Raw genomic sequence first — 24,371 nt, forward strand, 5'->3', positions numbered from 1 at the left:
TTCATGGTGGAAGTGGTCATAAGGCAGATGTTCAAATTGAGACAGGAAAAGGCATATTCGTATATACACACGAATATGAATTTTCCTGTCTCAATTTGAACATCTGCCTTATGACCACTTCCACCTTGAAATGTTGAACGTTATTGAACATTGGCCTTGTTTGGTTTTTAACTTTAATCTTAAACTCATATCTTTTTATATATTGGTTTCCATTATTATTTGTAAGCACCGCAATAATCCTCTCTCCCTTTCCCATTTGTAATATCCATCTGTCCGTATTAAAAAACCTTCTACTCTATTCCTATTCTGGTGAAAACTTTTTTGAATTTCATTTTTAGTCCCACTGACAATGGTTACAAGACAAATAGAAATGGTGAAAGTTCCTAACAGGGACACAGACACCAATAAAAACCCTGACAGGGTTCTACCCTTTCCCTATGCTATCGAAAAAAATAAAAATAAATTAGACTGATCTATTAATTTTGTTCTGGTGAACCTCTCAACTAAAAAAAAAATGTTTTAGGTCTGATTCACACCTATGCATTTTTAGTGCTTTTTGCAGATTTGCACTACAGTCCATTTAACATGGTATCCTATGGTACACATCCTGTAGTGCATATCTGCAAAATGCAAAAAGCACTAAGAATGCATATGTGTGAATCGGGCCTTAAATAAAAATTGGCTTCACATACACTTTAAATCACTTATTGTTTGGTTGCTAGCAGCTACCATAGTCTACAAATCACATGGAATTCACCATATTCTTATCCAACAACCATGTACATATAAATACCAGCAGACACAGCATGACAGTATAAATATATCATCAAATCTAATAATCCTGACAACTGTCTTAGATCATAAAAAGGAGGACTGCTGAAGTGCATTTTGCTTCTTTCAATGTGTCTTACTTGCCTAAATGCTGAAAGTACACATTTTTACATGAAACTGAACCTACCTAAGACAGTGTTGAGTACAAGTGCTCCTTCTCATTTTTCCTAGGGTCATACATCAGATGAGTTTCTCTAAAATTCAGTAGCAAACACAAATCAAAGTTTTTTTTGAAGCACTAAGACTATGGAGCACTAATAGAAATGGTGGCTGTCTGCCATCAGGCTGGATGCTAATTAATCCTTAATTTCTCTATCCATATACTTTAATACAAGGCAATTTACAGATGTAGCTCTAAACATGTCTCGGGGCATGATATCCACATAGCATTCGGCCTTGTTCATGCTACCACCTGACAAAGTAGAAGAAATAAAATTCATTCCGTGTCTACATCATGTCTCCCAGAAATACTTGAAGTACAAGAGAGCAGTTGGCCTTGCAGGCACTATCCAACTGCTATGCAGCTTCTCCTGCTACATTCTCTGTTGTTTACCCCAAGAAGAAACAATAAAAACTGAAACAGGTTTTCTAACTGATCTGATCAAAAGGGATCAGCCAACTGCAGTCTCCCTGTCTCCAAGGATATGAGACTGTTGACCACATCCGGATGCTGTCATCTCATGTCTCTGACACTTTAAATGCCCTTGGTTGAACATACAACAAGTTAAACCACTAAGGTATACTTAGAAAACACTCACATGGCAGCAGCCCATCACTTTTCATACACTTAAAATGCGAAATCCAACTCCTCCAAGGGGTTGCATATTTGATTATGAGAAACTTTATTAATAATGTGCAGAGGATTTTCTTTACAGTGCAATTAACGTGCTTGGTTCACCCAAGCTTGTGGAAAGAATGTAGGAAAAAGGAGGTAGCCTTTTATAGGCCCCCTTTGCCCATGGAAATGTGGCGGCATCATAATAAGCCCCTTTTGAATGGTTTTCAATGAGGCTTATTGTGATAGGCTAATTGAGGTCACATGTCCAGGAATGTTCTGGAAGGTCAGTAGGTCAGTTAGGGATAGGTCAGTCAAGGTCAGGAGACCTCCCAGAACATTACAGATGGGTCTTAGAGCCCTTTATAAGGAGCCTGTCACAGGGTTTTTGTTGCTAGTCGCCAGGAGAGGTTCACCCAGAAGAGCTCCCCTTACAAATCCCCCCCGGCGCAGCCAAGGTTTCGGTGGTGATCCCCTTTGAATAAGATTAGATCAAAGGGGGCATATAAGAAGACATTAAAATTCTTTATTGGTCAGCTTGAGTCTAAGTGGCTAAGCTGAATTTTTTATTGAATTTTTAATATTAAAGTGGTTGTAAACCCTTACACACCACTTTTCCCTACAGGTAAGCTTTATTATAGGCCTTACCTGTAGGTAACCGATAATATCTCCTAAACATATAGGCTTGCGCCAACGTCATTGGCGCATGCGCACGGAAAAAAGTGCACGATCATGTCGTTTCTAAAGGGCCCATGCTGTGACCGTCAGCCAGTCACAGAGCCGGAGCCCACGCCCCTGGAAGGAAGAGGGGTGAAGATAGACACGGCCACCAGTGGGGACCTCGGGGACATTGCAGGCTTCGTATGTGATGCATACTAGCCCATTATGCTTTTAGTTTGCAGGGGAAAAAAGAGGAAGTAAAACCCATTAGGGTTTACTTCCTCTTTAAATTGTGAATAAAAAAAAAAAAAACACACACAATGAACTAGGCTGTGGCCTCTTTTAATCCACTATTGGTGTTGGTTGTTTTTTTAATAAAGAAATTCTATGCATGTTTGTTTTATTTAATATGTCGTCTACGTTCCCATGATAACCTGACAAATCCGTCTGACAAATCTTTTCTCCATGAAAATGGTTGGCTGAGTATCTGCAGTTGCCATAGACATGAGATTAGCCACTGATCTGATCAAAATCAACTGGATTCAGTGACACTTGTCTCATGTCTTTGGAGGTTGGGTTCACACTGCTGCACTGTGCGACATCGCATGTGATTCACATCGCACTGCTGTGCAAATCACATGCGATGTCTGTGCAATGCAAATTCAGCCATACAGATTGTATAGCTAAATTTGCATCGCATTCGGACCGAAGTCGTGCAGGACCCTTTTTCTGTCTCCTTTCCCCCAGATACACCCATGATTTCAACAAACACAGCAGAAACCAGCACAAAACATTTTTCATTCAATGCAAGTACCATCCTTGGTGGTGCTGATTTAAAAAAAAAAAAAAAATTATATATATATACGTCAGCGTAAAGGCAGTTTCTTTCAAATCTGGTGCATTGCCAGCTTTATTTACAGGTGGTTTGCAAAGTCATAAAAATAAACAAAACAGTAAAACAAATCCTTGCCGTCCGGCGCTAAACTAAACAGTACACTGCTCTCTATACGGTGTGGGGCTGGTCCCCAACACCCACAAAATATGAGGTAAAGAAAACCTTTGTTTTCAGTCCAAACAACCAGGGCTCCTCTCTCTCAGATTCCCTTCTGAGTCTCAGAGTTACCAAATCCTTAGAACACACCACTCAAGAGGTCTAAATCGGCATTTAAAAGATTAAAGATCCCGCATGTATGGATGGATTGATGGCTCCAGCTCTATTCCCCTCACACCTCAGCAAGCCTCAAGCCTCACTCTCTCATGAATGGTATGCCCAAAAGTGGTCACTGGATCGCTTCTTCTCATATACCGTTCTCAGCAGCAGAAACATATACCAAGGTAAGAGCAAGAAAATCCCAGAGAGAAGTACTGTGTAGAAAACATTTATTAATAAACCAAGTGGGCACTTACAAAACAGATAGATTGACAAGCATATCACACAGCACCGCTGATTCACCGGGTGTCATAATGAAACTGCTAAACTTCGCCCTACTCACGTTTCGTCCGATGGGGTGCTTGCAAGGGGCAACAAGTGTGAGTTAAGCACAATATTATATATATATATATATATATATATATATATATATATATATATATATATATATATATATATATATATATATATATATATATATATATAAAACTGAACCTAACTAAACTTTAACTAAACTTAAGCTTTACCTGCTTTACAAAAATACCTTTATGGGTGCCAAGGTGTCTCTGGACCACAGGGCAGTAGAAGTTGCAATTATATCAGCAATGATCCCTTGCATTGTGCACAAGACACAGCTATTGTAATCTCTGTTAATAAGATTAATAATAATCCCTGCCGTCATTCTATTAATGCATATTGCATAAATCTCATCGCAAACGTGAAGTGTTACATGCTTACCTAATCCAGTGCTGTCAGTTAATAGCAGTCACCTGCAGGGGCAGGATTATGACCCATGAAGTTAAAAAGTAAGCATATTTCACAGCAAAAGGAGTTTCCAGGAACTGGGGGGTGCTTACAAGAGAAAAAAAACAAAAACAGCAAAAACAGCACCCTACAGTTAAAGTCATATGTGCCTGCTTAAAGGGAACATGTCATAAACATGGGGTGATTGTTCCCCAAAAAAAGCTGGTAAGCCAGGGAAGGTCTGTTACATAGTTAGATTGAAAAACGACACTAGTTAATTTAGTTCAACCAATAAAAAACAAAACAAAAAAAAAACACATACACAAATAGGAAAACTCTCTATATTCTATACCCAAAGATGATCCGGAGGAAGGCAAGTATTATAAGCAAGTCTGTAAGTATTATAAAACCTCTTCAGACACCCCCTGGATGACAGAACTCTGGTGAAGATTAGCTTGCCGAAAATAAATTTTCATGAGAAGAAGGGTGTCTGCTCAGGCAACCCACACTGTAGCCTATAGGCCAGCCTTTTTCAGCCTTATTAACATGAAGGAACCCTCTAAAAAACATTCAGGTCTCAGGAAATCCCTGCCAATATTCACTCTACAGCTCACAGTGCATTAGCCCGGTGGTCAGTGGGAAGAGTGCTTCTTATATCAGTGGTCACTGGAAAGAATCACCCTACAGATAGTCTAAGGCTGGCGATAGACGGAGCACATTTATTTCCCTGTAAAATTCAGCAGGCTGGTTGTACCCAAGTTGATTGATCGATCAACTTGGGTACATTCAGCCTTCCCATACATGGTTCCAATCTTAGCCACTTCATGCTGAACCGTCTATGGCAGGCTTAAAACATCATTGATGTAATCGGGTCATATCTAAGAGGAAGAAAGTGCTCAAGGAACCCATAGCAACCTCTGAAAAAACCCTAGGGTTCCACAGAACCCTGGTTGAGAAAAGTTGCTATAGACAAGGTAGTGCATTGACCTGTGGCACCAAGAAACACTTGAAAATACTATGCACAAACTATTAGACAGTTGCAGAGTGCTTGGAAATACATATTGTACATATGGGCCTTGGGAAATTCGTTAGCAGTAGATAGTATACAAACAAGCATTTAAAGAACACAAAGGATGGAGCATGAATGCAATTACAATGGGCATAAGCAAATTTTTATATTGTGTATATGTGTCTACTGTGATCTTTGTGTTAACAACAGGGCAGTCGATAGAATTTACTGTATGTTTTATGGACTAGTGCCCAAAAAAAATATTTTTATGATTATGACAATGATGGTATAATCTGATAAGTAGCAATAGAGGGTGATTAGTAAAAGTAAAAATGATTAAAACATGTGACTGCTGTGTGCAGAAGGAATGCTCAGATGATCACACTGCAGGGCCACCATTATAAATCAAAATGTACAGCTTACGTGACAGGGCCTCCCTATCATGAATGTACTGTCATGTAAATAATGGCCCGCATGTAAATGAAGGAAGGAATCACAATGAGGAGGAAGTAAGGAAGAGTTACTGCACCATCTTTATTTACCTTACAAGCTGTGAACACTCTGAACTGGTCAAGCTAATTGGCCCGAAAAGGGCCTGACTTGAGCTTGCCTTTGGCTAGCTCTTTGTTGCTGGCTTCCTGAGCTGGTTTCTCCCACCGTGGAGGTCATGCTTTGCCCACTAGCTGGAAACTGCGGGCTGCTTCTGGATAGTGAGGCCTGAACACATACCTGATGGGGCCCAGTCCTTGTATAGGAGAGCTGCTTGTACCCCTGATTGGAGGCCTGGTCTCATTATGTGCTAAGAGGCAGGAAAAACTTGCACATCATTACCACTCACTGAGCAGTGGAGCAATCCCAAATAATTGAGCAAGTAAAGCGGCACATTAATACACATATTACAGGAGAGGGTCAGAGAGTGCAGACATACTACAGGAGAGCGTCAGAGACTGCAAACATACTGCAGGGGAGCATCAGAGACTGTAAACATACTGCAGGAGAGGGTCAGAGAATGCGGACATACTGAAGGAGATGACCAGAGACTGCGGACATGCTACAGGAGACAAATCTGAGACTGCGGACATGATACAAGAGACAATCAGAGAGTAAGGACATGCTACAGGAGGCAATCAGAGACTAAGGACATGCTACAGGAGACCATCAGAGACTGCAAACATGCTACAGGAGATCATCTGCAGACATTATAGAGGAGATGGTCAGAGAACTTTCAGCAATGCACAGCTTTACAGTTGAATAACACAGCTCAAGGTTTCAGCAGTCAGGTATTTTATGGGTGTATGGACATACCTGGCCAGCCGAGCTCACTACATACATTCAGAGGTCTGTGGGCATGGCTTCCACTCTCTGCTCTCATTTCAACTGCTCCATCCTGAGCATACAGGCTGCATGGGGCAGGGTTAGAGCATCAGTGGAGCTCCCAGCCCCACCCCCGGGCCTCTGTATTTCCCAGCTTGTATAGAGGGGGCAGGGCCGGGAGCTCCACTGACGCTCCCACTCTGATCACTGCTCTCACTACAGCCGCTCTGTTTCGAGCATACAGACTGCAAGGGGTGGGTTCAAAGCGTCAGTGGAGCTCCCAGCCCCACCCCCTCTCTGCTGGCTAGCCTCCTGTGTCCTCTGTGTGCTCTGCAAAGCCGTCATCGGGGCCCCAATTCACGGGAAGCACGGGCCCCCCAACAAAGATTGGGCCCAGGGCAGGTGCCCCGTTTGCCCTGTGCTAAAGACGGCCCTGCCAAAATGCAGAAAAAGCCAAACTTTTTTCTTTTTTTTTTCAAATATAATTTTTATTGAATTTTTGACAAGGAAAAGAGAAAACAAAAACAAATAAGAAAAAAGAAAAAGCGTATCATAATCGATATAATACATCCGTGGTCTTTCTATTAGCATTCTGACAAATACCGTCATCATATATCTTTCCATTAAAGTGTTCCATTCTATCTGCATGGAAACTGACCTATGACATCATTTATCCTCTTTAGATTCGTGAATCCGTCTTGTAGTCCATAGGTATATCAACCACCATACAGTATTACAATATAACCGGAATGACATCTTCCCAATATTTGGTTATTCTTACATATTTCCATCATAGTTGGTGTGAATAGAAAGTTGTCTGTTACTGAAATAATAGACCACTTATTGCACAGAAAAAAAAAAAAAAAATTATATATATATATATATATATATATATATATATATATATATATATATATATATATATGAAGTAAGGGCAGAGTGGAAGGGGTGAGAAAGGGAGGGGGGGGAGGGTTATAGATAGACGCGAGCGCGATGGATCCCGTATGGGATCCCGATGGATCCCGTAGCCGCTACCTAGTTAAGGGGTTCTCAAGAATTTAGTAAGGTTTGTCCTTCATCTGAGAAAATATATATGTTCCAGGATAACCAGTTTCTGGAATGTTTGTCTTGTTTGTGTTGGGCAGTCAGTATTAGGTCTTCCATCTTTTTGATTTCTTCAACTCTACGTAGCCACATTCCCACCGTAGGGGGTGTACTCTGTTTCCACAATGCTGGAATACAGGACTTCGCTGCATTGAGCAGATGTCTGACCACTGACTTTTTATATGATTTAATTGGGGCTGAGGTGGCATGTAACAGAAAAACGGCTGGATCTCTCTGCGTTATGTGATTCGTGAATTTTTTAACAATTGTCTCTACTGCTACCCAAAACTGCTGTACTAGTGAACAGGTCCAAAAAATGTGTAGGAGCGTCCCCTCCTCAGAACCGCACCTCCAGCATCTATCAGAAGTGCCGGGGAAAAATTTGTGTAATAATTGAGGTGTGTAATACCATCTAGTCAGAATTTTGTAATTTGTCTCCTGAATTTTTGTACAGATGGACGATTTCAGTGTAAGTTGAAGTATGTTTTGTGTTTGTGCTTCTGTAAAATTACATTTTAGATCCTGTTCCCATTTTCGTACAAATAACAAGTCTGGTTGTTCAGTCGGTGTGTTGAGTAGCGAGTATGTCTTGGAGAGCACCTGAGACAGAGTGCCCTCCCCTCTACAGTATTCTTCTAGCGTCGTCATATCGCGCTTATATCGCATCGGTTCTGGTATTGAGTGAAGGAAATGGTGTAGCCGAGTCGCTTTCCAAAATGACAATTGAAAGCCCCCATTATCATTCGTCAAAGACTGAATTGAGGTCCAGTGGTCGTCTTCCACATAATGTGATGCACAGTCTTTACCTGCCTCCCAGAGCGTCTCATAGTTTGAATAGTCTAGCCCTGGTTCGAACGCTGGATTCCCCAGAATAGGGAATAAGGGGGATTGTTTGGAGGTCAATGAAGTGTTTTTAAGTATATTTAACCCTACTGACAGCGTGGCACCAATGGTTGGGTGTGAAGTCATGTCCCTAGGTAATTTATCGTAGCACCAGATAGCCCCTTTCAAGGGTATATTAACCTGATGGTTCTCTACTTGGATCCATAGTTTGGTTTTGTCGTGTCTGTTCCAGTCAATGATCCTCCCTAGGTGCACAGCTTGATAATAGTGTTTTGCGTCCGGGAGGGCGAGACCTCCATAGTGTTTCGGTAGAGTCAAATAGCATCTTTTTAGTCTAGGCTTAGAGTGTGACCACACAAATTTTATAAATAGGGAATGTATTTGTTTAAAATAGTTACCGGGGATTCTTATAGGTAAGGCTTGAAATAGATATAGAAATTTTGGGAGAATGCACATCTTGATTAGATTGCATCTCCCAAACCATGAGTGAAGACCTTTGCCCCACTCTGCGAGTAACTCTTTAACTGTGCTCAGGATTGGAGGGAAGTTCAGTTCAAATGTGCGTTTCAGATCCCTGGGTATGTTAGTGCCCAGGTACTTGAAGTGACTGTCTGACCACTTGAAATTAAATTTGGACTTCAGAGAGGACAGTTGTTCCATCGGCATATTGATTCCCATTGCTGCTGATTTGTCAAAATTAATCTTTAGGTTGGACATGTTCCCGTATATCTGAAATTCTTTAATTAAATTTGGGAGGGAGATAATCGGGTTGGTTAAGGAAAATAAAAGATCATCCGCGTATGCGGAAATCTTGTATTGTCTGTGTCCTATGGAAATCCCAGAGATATCTGGGTTCCTGCGTATTGTGTTTAGAAAGGGTTCGAGTACCAGGGCAAAAAGAAGGGGTGACAGCGGGCATCCTTGTCTGGTACCATTAGAGATATTAAAAGGAGCAGATAGGATTCCATTAGCCTTGACCCTAGCTGTAGGTAACGAGTAAACATTAGAGATCCATTGCAACATGTGGTTACCTAATCCGATATGCTTGAGGACTGCTGTCATAAATTCCCAGCTCACCCGATCAAATGCTTTCTCAGCATCTGTGCTGAGAAAGGTACAAGGCGCTTTAGATATATTAGCTCTATGGATCAAGTTAAGGACTTTTGTGGTGTTGTCCCTAGCTTCACGCGTAGGGACAAAACCCACCTGGTCTAAGTGTATCAGGTTAGTCATATGTTGGGATAATCTATTTGCCAAGATTTTGGTAAGGAGTTTAAGATCTATATTTAGAAGAGATATGGGCCTGTAGCTACCACAGGCCGCGGGATCTTTCCCTTCCTTAGGTATAAGGGATATGTGCGCGCTTAATGTGTCTCTCTGCAAGTGGCCCCCTTCCGTAAGCTTGTTAAATAGTTTCAACATACGTGGGCCTAGAATCGGCAGCAGAGTCTGGTAGTACTGCAGAGTCAAACCGTCCAGACCCGGAGCTTTACCTGGTTTCATGTTTTTAATTGCGCCTTGCAGTTCTACCATTGTGATGGGTTCTTCCAGGGCAGCTGCATCTTCTGCTGATAGTTTGGGGGTATTAGCTAGAGTAAGATATTCCCTTATTGCGGTGTCAGTGACTCCTGTCTTTGGGAGGTTGTATAAGGAGGAATAAAAATTTTTAAATTCATCTGCTATTTGCGTGGGTGTCGCCCTTTTTTGCCCTGATGGGGATATGATTTGTGGTATATATGCGCGTAACCTCTGTTGTCTAACTGCCCTTGCAAGAATTTTCCCACATTTATTCCCTGATTCATAGGTGAGTTTTCTACACGCTTGTAAAGCTGCTTTCGCTTGGTAATGTAGTATATCTACCGTCTGTCTACGTAATGTAAGGAGTTCTGTTTCTATGGGTGTGGTCGGGTTTTGTTTATGTGTTTTTTCTAAATCGTGGGTTTTCTGTAATAGAATTAATAACTGTTTCTCCCGTTCCCTTTTGATATGTGCACCATGTTTGATCAGGATTCCTCTGATCACAGCCTTATGGGCTTCCCATAGTATCCCAGGGTCACAATTGTCAATATCATTCGTCTGAAAATAAAATTTAAGTTCTTTTGTGACATCAGCTAACACTGTGGGGTCCTGAAGTAAACTTTCGTTTAGTCGCCAAAATCTTGATTTTGTCGTCGCTGTTCGTGAGAGGGAATATTTCAGGGTAATAGGAGCATGGTCAGACCAGGTGATTGTGCCTATGTCAACTTTGTCTATTGCCTCCAGTTGGTTATGAGGCAAAAGAAAAAGGTCGATGCGGGAATATGATTTGTGTGGTGATGAGAAGAATGTATAATCTCTCTCTCCGACGTGTAAAAGTCTCCATACGTCAATCAGTCTGGTCTCGTGTAGTGTCTTGGTGACTCGTCTGTGCACACCCCTTCGGAGAGAGGTCGTTCCATTTGATGTGTCTACCAATGGGCACAGAGGAACATTAAAGTCGCCGCCTAGTATCAGTTGTCCCTCTGCAAAAGGTAGCAATTCGTTCAATGTTTTGGATATGAAAATATCCTGTCTGTCATTTGGGGCGTACACAGTCTCTAGAGTCACCAGTACATCACCAATCAGTCCTTTGAGAAACACATATCTCCCCTCTGTGTCAATTCTGGTGTCTCTACAGGTCCAGGGCACATTCCCCGAGATCAGTATAGACACTCCCTTTGATTTGGCTGAGGGATTGGTAGCGTGGTATGTAGTTGGGAAATATCGGTTTTTCAAACACATCGGTGCACCCGTCTTAAAGTGAGTCTCCTGGACAAACGCCACATCTGCTTTAGATCTTTTAAGATCATTCAGGAGCATGCGACGCTTCTCCGGCACATTCAGCCCTTTGGTGTTTAGGGTATAAATAGTAATTTGATCCATCGCGCCCACGCCAGTAAAAAAGAAATTTCTTTACAAAAAAAAAAGAGGAGGGGGGGGGGGCTAGTAATGAAATAGGGAACAGAAGACTTGAAGGAGCAGGGGGGGGGAAAGGAAAAGGTAAGAAGAGTAAGAGCAAAGAGAGCTCTAGAAACAAAACAAAAACAATGAAAAGGGGTGGACGATCAAACCAAAAGATCGTCCTACACGTACTAGTTGTCGTTAGGCAACTAGGTGCAATTCCTTGCAATGAAACACACTCCAGTTATCACCGGGAAGGTGTTTCGGCCTAATGGGGATGAGGTTAGACTACGACCGGGGGAGCTAATCCCGGCCCGCCCTCTCCCCTACCCTTACATATAAGATAGGCATGTAAGCATTGTAAACATCACAAACATTATTAAATGAACAGATAAGGTAAAACGCCAACCATATTCTTATTATTGGTAACTTCTTATCTATCTGCATCCCTTGTATTGTAGTGTTTCCCTCCTCCCTCCATGCCAACCCCTCTTACTCAAAACATAAGTGTTCTGTTTTCCCCCTCCCCCCTCCCCAGTTGACCCCCCTCCCGCAATACTGATATGCAATCGTGGCTCTCAGTGAACCCTAAGTTTTCAAATTCCTGAGAAATAGTTCCCTGCGGCAATACACAGACATATTTAAAGTGTGCGTAACTTAGTGCAAGACAGTTCCAACAGAAAAAACACACTGGTGAGGAACCAGGATAGAACACTTCCGTCACAGAGTGCAGTGACGTAATGATACACCGTATTCCCAATACTGATTGTCCATTGCATAGCGTGGAGACAGGGTCGGGAGAAATTAATTCCTGCCGTCTGCACGGCGCAGGCAGAGTCACCGTCAAAACCCCTTCATCAATAGAAAGTTCCTTATTCCAGGGACTACCATTAGGGGGTGCAATGTTAACCTGACTCAATTCCAGGACTCCTTCTCCAACTTCCCTGGTCGCAACAGTAACCATATCCTGTCCTAAGCAGCCAGATTAGTGGGGGGGGGGGGAATGGCTCATATCTGCAACTCTAAGCGGAGGACAGTTGGTTCTTTTGGTATGTTGATATGTTGTTAGGGGAGTTCAGACTACACAGCATTAAGAATGGGGCCTTAAGTGATGAACAGTAAAATATGAAAAACAAGAAATCCAAACAAACGTGGATAAAAAGGCAAAAGTCAAAGCATCTGGGGCAACATACATATTCTCACCACAGCAGACGACTCTAGGTTTCTCTGTCTTCTGCTGGAGACGTGATCCTTGATCTGCGTTGAGTGCGTTGTGGTCTGGGTGAGCCTGGCCTTCTCAGATTTGGACCCCCCGGGCGGTTAGCAAATCTTGGGATCAATTGAAGCCAGTCTGGAACCGTTACCGGATCGGTTTCTAGAAAATCAAACAGTGTAGGAAGTTCCGCATAGGATCGTAAGGTGAAAAATTGTGATCTCTTCTTGAAAGTCACCGATATGGGGTATCCCCAGCGATACGTGACGCCCGCGCGTTGGGCCAACTCAAGCACTGGCTTCAACATCGCTCTGCGCTGTAGGGTGGCTCTGGAAAGATCAGGCATGATCTGGATAGATGCACCGTCAAATTCCACGTCTCTCATCTCCCATGCTTTCCGCAAGATGATCTCTTTATGGGTGTACTGGTGTACTCTGCAGATCACATCTCTTGGGCGGTTCGGGTCCGTTGATTTCGGCCCCAGCGCCCTGTGAATCCGGTCAAAGGACATCGTCGCAGGAAAGTCCGCTCTTGCTATGTCTCTGAAAATGGCTATACTGTAGCAGTAGCTGTGAGATCCTCTGTACCCGTGGCTTCGGGTAGGCCCCTTATACGCAGGTTGTTCCTCCTGCTGCAATCTTCCATTTCTTCTAGATGAAGTTGCTGGGTCAATAGTGATTTTGTTTGATTTGCTTGGATATCCTCCACTTGCTTTAGGCGCTGTGTAAGCTCCGTTACTGTGGCTTCTCCTGCACCCATGCGGTCTGACAGTGCTATGATGTCGGTGCGCACTGCTGCTATGTCTCTGCGGTGTGAGGCTTCCAGCCTGCTGGCTAGAGATTCAAAGTCTGCTCTGGTGGGTATTGCTCTCAACAGTGCTCTCAGTTCCTCATCTGCGTGCAGGGTCAGGGGTGTATTATGTGAGATCTGTGTGTCTTGGATAACATCCCTGAGCAGCAGAGGGGTAGAGATGTCTCCATCTGACGTATAGGGTGTCATGGACGGTGTTGGTGAGCAGTGCTATGAGGTACTCATAAGCTCTGTTGTCCGGAGCAGCGGAGGGGTAGTAATGTTTCTGTCAGATGCACCGGGGGCCATGAGCTGCGTCAGTGAGCAGTGCTGTGGGATACTCACATGCTCGTTCGCCTGCATGGCGGCCGCCATCTTTGGAGCGGGGGATGGGTCACTGGGGTCCGAAAGATATTGTCTGATGGCTCCGTTCCGCTGTGTTTTTGGCGGTGTTCTTTTATGTTGTCGGTTGCTCTTTCCTCTGCGTCTTCCAGCAGAGTACATGCCGCTGATTAAATGCTGGTATGGCTGGTTTAAGGGCAGGAAAGGCCGGGACGGACCGGGAGCCGCTTAGAAGCACATCTTCACACGGCCATGTCCAGACCACGCCCCCGTATATGTCCCTTTAACAGATTTTCTGCTCATCTGCAGTTATAGGGTGCAGAAGGTATCCACTTCAGGCCTCCTCAGATAGATCAGAGTATGCAGCTCAGTCAGGGATCTCCTGAATCTGGAGGACAGGGGGGGGAGGTAATCCGGGAGTTGTTTCCCTAAACAAGGATATATCCCCACTCAGCACCGGGCCTCCTCCTCTGGGCTAGTAGCATCCGATCCACCCTCAGTCAGTCCTGTGGCTCTAGAGCTTCAGGAGAGGCCGCGGTTGCGGCCTAGTCACGCGTGGAGGGAAGGGGAGACCAGGCCCAGATCACGGCCCATAAGCAGTCCGGGGTCTCCTCACCTGCTCCCATCCAGAGTCCACCGCAGTCAGGAAGGCCGGGCAAAAGGACCGATCACGCCAGGGGACTCGTGCTGCGCCGCGCGGCCCGCTAGGAAAGGCCGCGGCCTCGGCCTAGTCGTTCACGGCAGGGAAATCCTCTTCTCCCCTCACTCACCAGGGATTGCCAGGTTCCCCCACGAGAAGCTGGGGTGAAATCTGTGAGTTTTGGGAGCGATGGATCCGGATTTTAAAATCTGCTGAGCGGAGCTCTCTGGAAAAGCCGCCGCTCACAGCGCCCTCTTCAACACGGGTCCCCCAAACTTTTTTCTTACTAATGCAGGGTATACAAATTTTTTTTTTCATTCAATCAGCAGGATGAACCAGCAGGTTGAACAGAAAAAAAAACCTGATAGATCCCTGCATCAACACAAGCAATGTTGATGCAGGGATCTCTACCATTGTGTCTAACAGGCTGAACGAAAAAAAAAAACGGAGCAGCTTGTTGTACTAGCTATCCCATGTTAGTACAGCGATTTACCATGAGCTATTGTGTTCTGGGCTAGTAGCATCCGATCCACCCTCAGTCAGTCCTGTGGCTCTAGAGCTTCAGGAGAGGCCGCGGTTGCGGCCTAGTCACGCGTGGAGGGAAGGGGAGACCAGGCCCAGATCACGGCCCATAAGCAGTCCGGGGTCTCCTCACCTGCTCCCATCCAGAGTCCACCGCAGTCAGGAAGGCCGGGCAAAAGGACCGATCACGCCAGGGGACTCGTGCTGCGCCGCGCGGCCCGCTAGGAAAGGCCGCGGCCTCGGCCTAGTCGTTCACGGCAGGGAAATCCTCTTCTCCCCTCACTCACCAGGGATTGCCAGGTTCCCCCACGAGAAGCTGGGGTGAAATCTGTGAGTTTTGGGAGCGATGGATCCGGATTTTAAAATCTGCTGAGCGGAGCTCTCTGGAAAAGCCGCCGCTCTCAGCGCCCTCTTCAACACGGGTCCCCCAAACTTTTTTCTTACTAATGCAGGGTATACAAATTTTTTTTTTCATTCAATCAGCAGGATGAACCAGCAGGTTGAACAGAAAAAAAAACCTGATAGATCCCTGCATCAACACAAGCAATGTTGATGCAGGGATCTCTACCATTGTGTCTAACAGGCTGAACGAAAAAAAAAAACGGAGCAGCTTGTTGTACTAGCTATCCCATGTTAGTACAGCGATTTACCATGAGCTATTGTGTTCTGATAGGGGGACTGCACCCCCCGCCCCCCCCCCCCCCCAGAACACAATGTTCATCGCTCACAGCCATTGGCTGCAAGTGATGATTGGATGCCGATCAGGTGCCCATTTTCCAGCATGCTCCTTCAGCCGGCTTCTGCCAGACAGGCAGGTGTACACACGAGCCAAATGTTGACTGGTGAACCTGCTGATATTCGACCTGTGTGTACCAGCCAGTTGTCATGGGAACAAGTGTCCCCATTGAAAGATTTCCCCTCTATTCCTGTTCTGGTGGGAACTCAGAAATGTGGATTTATCTTCTCCTTTATCACTGGATACATTGGTAATAAGGAGATTTAGAGACAGTAAACCTCCTTAATAGGGACAGCAATAAAGGAAGTTTTATGAAACTTACAACTCTATCCAGACCTAAAAAAATGTTTTGCCTTTTGTTACAACCCTTTCATGACTAAGCCTATTTAAATTTGGTGTTTACAAGTTAAAATCCATATTTTTTGCTAGAAAATTACTTAGAGCCCCCAAACATTATATATATATATATATATATATATATATATATATATATATATATATATATATATATATATATATATTTAGCAGGGAATCTAGAGAATAAAATGGCGATTGTTGCAATATTTTATATCACACAGTATTTGTGCAGCAGTGGTTTAAACGCAACACTTTCATGAATTTTAAAAAAACCAAACAGTAAAGTTACCCCAATTTTTTTGTATAATGTGAAAGACGATGTTACGCCGAGTAAATAGATACCAAACATGTCACGCTTTATAATTGCACGCACTCGTGGAATGGCGACAAACTACGATACCTAAAAATCTCCATAGGCGATGCTTTAAATTTTTTTTACGGTTACCAGGTTAGAGTTACAGAGGAGGTCTAGTGCTAGAATTATTGCTCTTGCTCTGACGATCCCTGTGATACCTCACATGTGTGATTTGAACTCCGTTTACATAAGCGGGCGCAACTTCCGTATGCGTTTTCTTTGCTGCGCGAGCTCGCGGGGACGGGGGTGCTTTAAAAAAAAAATGTTCTTGTTTATTTTATATATTTTTATATTAATAAATTGTGTTTTTAAAAAAAATGTTTTTTTGATCACTTTTATTGCTGTCACAAGGAATGTAAACATCCCTTGTGACAGTAATAGGTGGTGACAGGTACTCTTTATGGAGGGATCGGGGGTCTAAAAGACCCCCGATCCCTCCTTTGCACTTCAAAGTATTCAGATCGCCGTTTTTGGCGATTCTGAATAATGTATATATTTTTTAAAACCAGCACCATTGGCAGCCGAGTAAACGGGAAGTGACGTCATGACGTCATTTCCGCGTTTACAACTAGGAGGCTGGAACGAAGTAGTTCCAGACTGTGACTAGCCGCTGGAGGCGGTGGATTGGTCATCGGGCCTCCCGATGGAACGGGAGGCCCAGTAAGAGCGGCGGGGGGGGGGAGTCCCCTCCCGCCCCTCCGGTATAACAGCCGAGCGGCTTTTAGCCGCATCGGTTGTTTTACCAGGAAAGCCTATCGCTGGCTCTAAAAACCAGTACCGGGATGATGCCTGCAGCTGTGTGCATCATCTCAGTATAACCCCCGAAAGCCGAGTACGCACATCTGCGTAAGCTCGGGGGAAGGGGTTAATTGGTAACATGTACCCTAGATAGCAGGCACCATAGACCGCAAACATTCCTGTATATTTTTTGACTTTTTCTAAGTGACAGTACTCAAGCGTGGCAATTGGCTGTTCAGACCCCTGAATCGCACTGTAGTAAGCAAGAGGAAGGACGTGTTCCCTCACACCTGAAAGGACAGGGTATTTACCAGTTCAGATAGTGGTCAGGCACTTAGAAGTAAGCCAGCTATACACAGGTCGATTTGCGAACAAATTTTCTTTCGAAAATCTGAATTGTCCGTTTTGTGGTCCATTGGTGCCACCACTGATTTCAAAATTCGACCAACCAAGCCTTTAATTTCAATTCATGTTACTACAGAAAAGAAAGATTGTGGCTGGGAATCTTCTTTTCTTTCAAAGCTCATGTACATTTCTTTTTCGATTCTATTCCCTACATGATTCTCCCATCATTGATTAGAAAGATTTGTTTCTCCAAAAATTTCCAACATGCCTGATCACTCAAATTCAATGGTCACAAAAAATCGGCCATTACTGCAGCCCGGAATTCGAAAGAAAATTCTTAGTTACGATTTGTGTAAGAAAATTCTTTTGGAATTCAACCCATGTATGGCCTGCTTAAGTATGAAATCCTAGTATTGACTCCTATTAAACACACTTGTAATATGGCAAAAGTACAGGTTCACTTAATTTGGTAATCATGATGCAGCACCCTGATGTTTAGGCAAGGTTGCTATTAAATTTATTTGCCGAGTGTTGTTTGCCTTGGTCAATTGTTAGAAGGTCAATTGATTTCACCCTAATTCTGGAATTGCTGCACTTCTCTCTTCTGTCACTAGATGGCCGGGTATCTGGTGACATTAGATAAGACAAGGGCACTGCAAAGACAGATTAGGAATGAATGGGGTGTCTCAGCCAATGGGCAGGGACTTTCTTGGGTCCCTTGGCTTGCTGGGAGAACCTATTTATTTGGGTGGAGTCAGGTGATCAGGGTTCTGTGCCACCTGGACGGCTGTCTGGGTGGACTTGTGTCATATTGGCCTGGGCTGCTAGGCCAGAAACCTAAGGCCTATCCGGGGGGACATCAGGCTGCTAGGCTATCTGAGAGCCTATCCAGAAGTAGTGCAGGGTTGGGACTGCGGGCTTGTAGTCCAACCAGAAGAAACGGTTCCGCCGGCCCGGGGAACCAGTCGTGGTCGGAGGTAGAGGGGAGGCTGTTCCCACAAAGGGACCATCCACCTTGCTACCAGAGACCACAGTGAGTGAGCTGAGACCAGTACCAGAGCAGACTTCTTGCCAGCCGGGGATGGTGAAGAAGTGGGAAAACTTCAGCAAGTGCCAAGTCAGGGACCCAGTTGGACAGCAGAGGTGACACTTGTGAAGTGCCAAGCCAGGGACCTAACGTGTCAGCAGGGGTGAAGCTTGAGGAGTATCTGTGAGTGCCAAGCCAGGGACCCAGCAGTGAAGCGGGGGTGATGCTTGAGGAAGATACTGAGTGAAAAGTGAAAAAGCTCAGGGGATCCAGTGGCTAGTGGATCTGAAGTCTAGTGAGAGAGACTGGGAGCTTGTTGAGTGAAGACCCACAGTGAGTGAGTGTGGGGTAAAGAGAACTGTTTGTGTTGCAGATAGTTGAATACCTTTACAGTTAGTAACAGCTACAAGATTGTTGCCATAGGAGACAGCGTCCTACCTATACAGAAGTGGTATCCGGCTGGAAGCCTTCACCTGTATAGCTGTGTACCTATAAAAGTCTCGGAGTCCGCCAATTATCATTGCATCTACCTAAGAGTGTCCTGGCCCTAATCCTCTCTCCCACAGTTCTGTTTAAGAGACAATAAATCTCTTTGCATTCAAAAAGTGTCTGGCGCCCACTTGTTCATCTTGCATTAAACCCACCATGCCTTGTAACCCACTCTACACTGAAGGATCTCAGCTGTCCTTAATTCTAGAGGTCACCATTGGGCTTCAGGGGCCCCGGGACTTTGCTACAATTATTAAGGTCTCTTTCATACCAGGTGGTCTGATCTGGCCCGTTTGTCAGTTTTTCAGGTGGATCTGAGCAGAAACGTTATGTAAAGCTTGGTATACACTAGTAGAATGTCATTCAACAATTTTCATTGTAAGAATGTTCATTTGTTTTTCTAACCATTTGTGGAGTCAAATCAGCATTCCTTTTCAAAGGAGCAGGATGGAAATTTATATGTATACAAATTTCTAACAGTGTATGTGGTTTTTCATTCGGTAAAGTCCATTTATTCCAAAATCAAATGTTAAAAGCAAACAAATTATTGCATTATTTTTTAACAACATTTCAATATACTGAGATTTTTTGCCCAAATTGATGTTTGAAATCCCACTAGTGTATACCCAACTTAAGTCTATGGGCAGGTAGATGTACCCAGATCTCTGCGTCCTTTTCCCTTTATTTGGACCTAAATGTGACAGATCAAAGGTAGTCTGATATAAAGGGACACAAGTCTGTTATCACCTGGCCACCCATAGATCTGAGAACTTTTGTACAAATTTTTGTTTGAAACCCCACAAGTATACACCCAGCTTAAGTCTATGGGCAGGAGGATGTACCCATTTCTCTGTGTCGTTTTTTTATTTGGACCTAAATGTGACAGATCAAAGGCAGTCTGATATAAATGGACACAAGTCTGTTTACACCTGGCCACCCATAGATCTGAGAATTTTCATACAAACTTTTGTTTGAAATTCCACTAGTGTATACCCAGCTTAAGTCTATGGGCAAATGGGTGTACCCATATCTCTGCGTCATTTTCCTTTTATTTGGACCTGAATGTGACAGATCAGAGGCAGTCTGATGTCAGGCTGGGTTCACACTATTGCGAATTGGATGCGGGTTTCACCGCATCCAATTCGCATGACAGAAGACTGTGACCGGTTCTCAATGGAGTCGGTTCACACATCTCCGGAGGGGCCGCAGAGTGCACAGCAGAAGAGTCCTGTGCGTTTTTGGCTCAGTTTCAGGTCCGAATTCAGCCAAAAATTCAGACCTAATTCGGACCTGGAGCGGTGAACGGGAACTCACCAGACCCCCTGCTTTGCCCCGCAGCCGCACATAGCGTGAACCCAGCCTAAATGGATGCAGGTCTGTTTACATCTGGCAACCCATAGATCTGAGAATTTTTATTTAAAATTCCACTAGCGGAATTGCCCGATTTTACTTGAATGGGTTGTAATGGGCAGGCACCCAAAGCAACAGGGGGCTTAATTCCTGCTGCAGCATGTGTACACCTTTTGGCTGCTGCCTCAACAGCTAAAGGGGGTAGGGATTGGGGCAGTAAAACTCGCAACTCAACCGCAGGATTTTATGTGTGAACGAGCCCTAAGAGTGCCACTGCCGAATGCAACTAAGGGCTCATTCACAAGTGCAGCGAGTACTGCTGCTCCTCTAAAAAGTGATCAGAGTGTGTTTGACAGGCAGTGAGGAGGTGATGTTGCCTCCTCACTGCCTGATTTAAACCCATGATTGCCGTGCAATGCACGTGATTGCGACACGGTGGTACGGCAATTACAGGTTTAAAAGTGGTGTGAGGAGGCGACATGCCCAGTGATCTTTGACTTCTCCCATTTTGTTCAGGCAGATCTCCACCTCTTTAAAGTTACCTACCCATGCACTAGCATATACCCAGGTTAAAGGGATAGTTCACCATTACCACAAAACTGCCTATGCAGATAAGGGACATCTGTACATAAAAACAAACTGTGCAGCTCTGACTAAAGTTGAAAAATGCCCTTTCTATAGGTGTAGGCCATTTACATACCTTATGAAGCCTGACTGGAATACTCCCAGGATGTTGCTAAGTACTTCCAGGACGTTGCTAAGTGAGGCCTAGTCAAAACTGCTCATCTCCACCATCACAGGAGTACGCTCTCAAATGTTGAGCTCAGAGCTACTGCATGAGGGGAGAGAAAGAGTATGTGATAGGGTTGCCATCTCTTCCCTTTAAAACCGAACACATATTAATTACACAGGTTCTGAGGCTGATTAAGGTGGTAATTAAACTCACTTGGTGCCTTATCTGCATTAAATTAGCCTCAGAACCAGTGTAATTAATATGTGTTCGGGTTTAAAGGGATGAGGTGGCAACCCTAGTATGTGTGGGGGTTTGAATCAGAGAAAGAGCTCACTCCTGTGATGATGGAGATGAGTAGTGATTACTAGGCCTCACTTAGCAACATCCTGGGAGTATTCCAGTCAGGCTTCATAAGGTACGTAAATGGCCTACACCTATAGCAACTGTATTATTCATCTTTAGTCAGAGCTGCACAGTTTGTTTTAATCTACAAACATCCCTTACCTGCATAGGTAGTTTTTTTGTAAAGGTGAAATATCCTTTTAAGTTTATGGGCAGGCGGATGTACCCAGATCTCTGTGTCCTTTTCCCTTTATTTGGACCTAAATATGACAGATCAGAGGCGGTCTGATGTAAATGGACACAAATCTGTTTACACCTGGCCACCCATAGAGCTGATAAGAGTAAAAAAAAAAAACACCTGCAGCAAAAAGATGTAACAAACAGGGATTGGATTGCATGGGATTGGAACAGCAGGCGTATGGTTCAGCAGGGAATTGGATCAGCAGGGGTATGGTTCAGCAGGTGATTGGATCGCCAGGGGTATGGTTCAGCAGGTGATTGGATCAGCAGGGGTATGGTTCAGCAGGTGATTGGATCAGCAGAGGTATGGTTCAGCAGGTGATTGGATCAGCAGAGGTATGGTTCAGCAGGGGTATGGTTCAGCAGAGGATTGGATCAGCAGAGGTATGGTTCAGCAGGTGATTGGATCAGCAGAGGTATGGTTCAGCAGGTGATTGGATCAGCAGAGGTATGGTTCAGCAGGTGATTGGATCAGCAGAGGTATGGTTCAGCAGGGGTATGGTTCAGCAGGTGATTGGATCAGCAGAGGTATGGTTCAGCAGGTGATTGGATCAGCAGAGGTATGGTTCAGCAGGTGATTGGATCAGCAGAGGTATGGTTCAGCAGGGGTATGGTTCAGCAGGTGATTGGATCAGCAGAGGTATGGTTCAGCAGGGGTATGGTTCAGCAGGTGATTGGATCAGCAGAGGTATGGTTCAGCAGGTGATTGGATCAGCAGAGGTATGGTTCAGCAGGGGTATGGTTCAGCAGGTGATTGGATCAGCAGAGGTATGCTTCAGCAGGGGTATGGTTCAGCAGGGGATTGGATCAGCAGAGGTATGGTTCAGCAGGGGATTGGATCAGCAGAGGTATGCTTCAGCAGGGGTATGGTTCAGCAGGGGATTGGATCAGCAGAGGTATGGTTCAGCAGGGGTATGGTTCAGCAGGGGATTGGATCACAGATACCCCTCTGCTCAGACCGGGCACGGCTCATATAAAAGGGGCCTAAGACCAGCTTTTTGTCTTCACTACCGACATCCTTTTCGCTATGGGTCAGCCTGATGTTGTTCTACATAACAATCTAATAGTTATAAACAAGTCAATACAAACTTCCAAGCATTAAAAAAAAAACAAACAGAAGCCTGTGTTTCAATCTGTTTGGTAATAAAAAGAAATAGACATTCCCAGACCCAGCAAAGAATCAGAACAGTGTGTACCCTGGCTGTCACTCAGGATGGTGTTACCTGTTTGCCTAGGGACTGGTTGGTGGCCGTGTTGCTGCAGGATAAGGTCCTCTGTAGTGTTTTCTGGAAGCATTTTCCTGGTGCTGGGAATTTTTCCAGGTCATACGGAGATCTATGATGAAGATGCGCTCCCCTTGGCAGCAGCGGTGTGTGATCTTACCTTGCACATCATAGCATGATCCAGACTGCTGCTGAGAACAACTTTGTTTCTATTTCAAAATACTTTGCCCTTCAGTGACACAGACTGCAACTATTCTTAGCAACCTATCAGAGAGCGGGAGGGCGGGGCCTGGGCCAGCAGCATAGTGTTCTGTCCCTAACACAAAAACTGCCTGAAACCTGCAGTGTTTACATTGTGTTCATTTGCATTCTTTTTGTCATTAATTTCAGCTTAGGAAACATTTAGAGCAGGCTTTAAAGGTTAGCTAAGGGCCAGCTCCACTATTGCAGCCAGGATTTGTCTGCATCCAAAACTTTTTTAGGCACCTAAAACTTGTTTGGGGGTTAAATAGTCTTTTATTTAACCTTGACGCACAAGCTTTATTTCCCTTCTTAAAAAAGATTGAGATTTTTGTTATTATTTGCAAAAAACAAAAAAACAAAAAATTAATTAAAACAAAAAACTCATCAATCTCAATGGTCTAAATTAATCTGCATAAAGCACTGGAAAGATACAGCATCTCATTAAAGTGAGTACGCCCCTCACATTTTTGTAAATATTTTATTATAACTTTTCATTGCTACAATGTAAAGTAGTAAGTGTACAGCTTGTATAACAGTGTCAATTTGCTATCCCCTCAAAATAACTCAACACACAGCTATTAATGTCTAAACTGCTAGCAACAAAAGTGAGTACACCCCTAAGTGAAAATGTCCAAATTGGGTCCAAAGTGTCAATATTTCGTGTGGACACCATTATTTTCCAGCACTGCCTTAACCCTCTTGGGCATGGAGTTCACCAGAGCTTCACAGGTTGCCACTGGAGTCCTCTTCCACTACTCCATAACGACATCACGGAGCTGGTGGATGTTAGAGACCTTGCGCTCCTCCACCTTCCGTTTGAGGATGCCCCACAGATGCTCAATAGGGTTTAGGTCTGGAGACATGCTTGGCCAGTCCATCACCTTTACCCTCAGCTTCTTTTGCAAGGCAGTGGTCATCTTGGTAGTGTGTATGGGGTTGTTATCATGTTGGAATACTGCCCTGGGGCCCAGTCTCCGAAGGGAGGGGATCATGCTCAGCTTCAGTATGTCACAGTACATGTTGGCATTCATGGTTCTTTCAATGAACTGTAGCTCACAGTGCCGGTGTTCTGTCGAGAAGTGCCCCCCATCGAATAGTACCCGCACATGCGCAGGACGGAGCCGCACTTCAGCTGATTTGCCGATCAGCTGGAGTGACGTGACCAGGGCTCAAGCGCACATCGTAGGAGGCATCTCTCGATGGAACATACCATTTCATGACCACAATTGAAACCTATACAAACACCGGGGGGAGACCGTAGTTCTCACATTGTACCTCGCTGTTGCGGGGCGGCTTTACAGTGTGCTGATGGTCCGGTTTTGTCTGTGTTGCAGGGCG

At 44.4% G+C, this 24,371-nt stretch overlaps 1 protein-coding gene across 1 annotated transcript in view; it reads right to left on the minus strand.

The window, feature by feature from the left end:
• SLC2A12 (solute carrier family 2 member 12) overlaps positions 1 to 23,050 on the minus strand; it is a 128,825-nt gene extending 105,775 nt beyond the window's left edge. The window contains exon 1 of the mRNA XM_073627311.1: positions 22,791 to 23,050. Coding sequence (XP_073483412.1) covers positions 22,791 to 22,863 — 73 coding nt within the window. The 5' untranslated portion in view covers positions 22,864 to 23,050. The remainder of the gene's footprint in view (positions 1 to 22,790) is intronic.
• Positions 23,051 to 24,371: the final 1,321 nt, after the last annotated feature.

This window comes from Aquarana catesbeiana, linkage group LG04 (assembly GCF_042186555.1).
Source record: "Aquarana catesbeiana isolate 2022-GZ linkage group LG04, ASM4218655v1, whole genome shotgun sequence".
Taxonomy (NCBI): domain Eukaryota; kingdom Metazoa; phylum Chordata; class Amphibia; order Anura; family Ranidae; genus Aquarana; species Aquarana catesbeiana.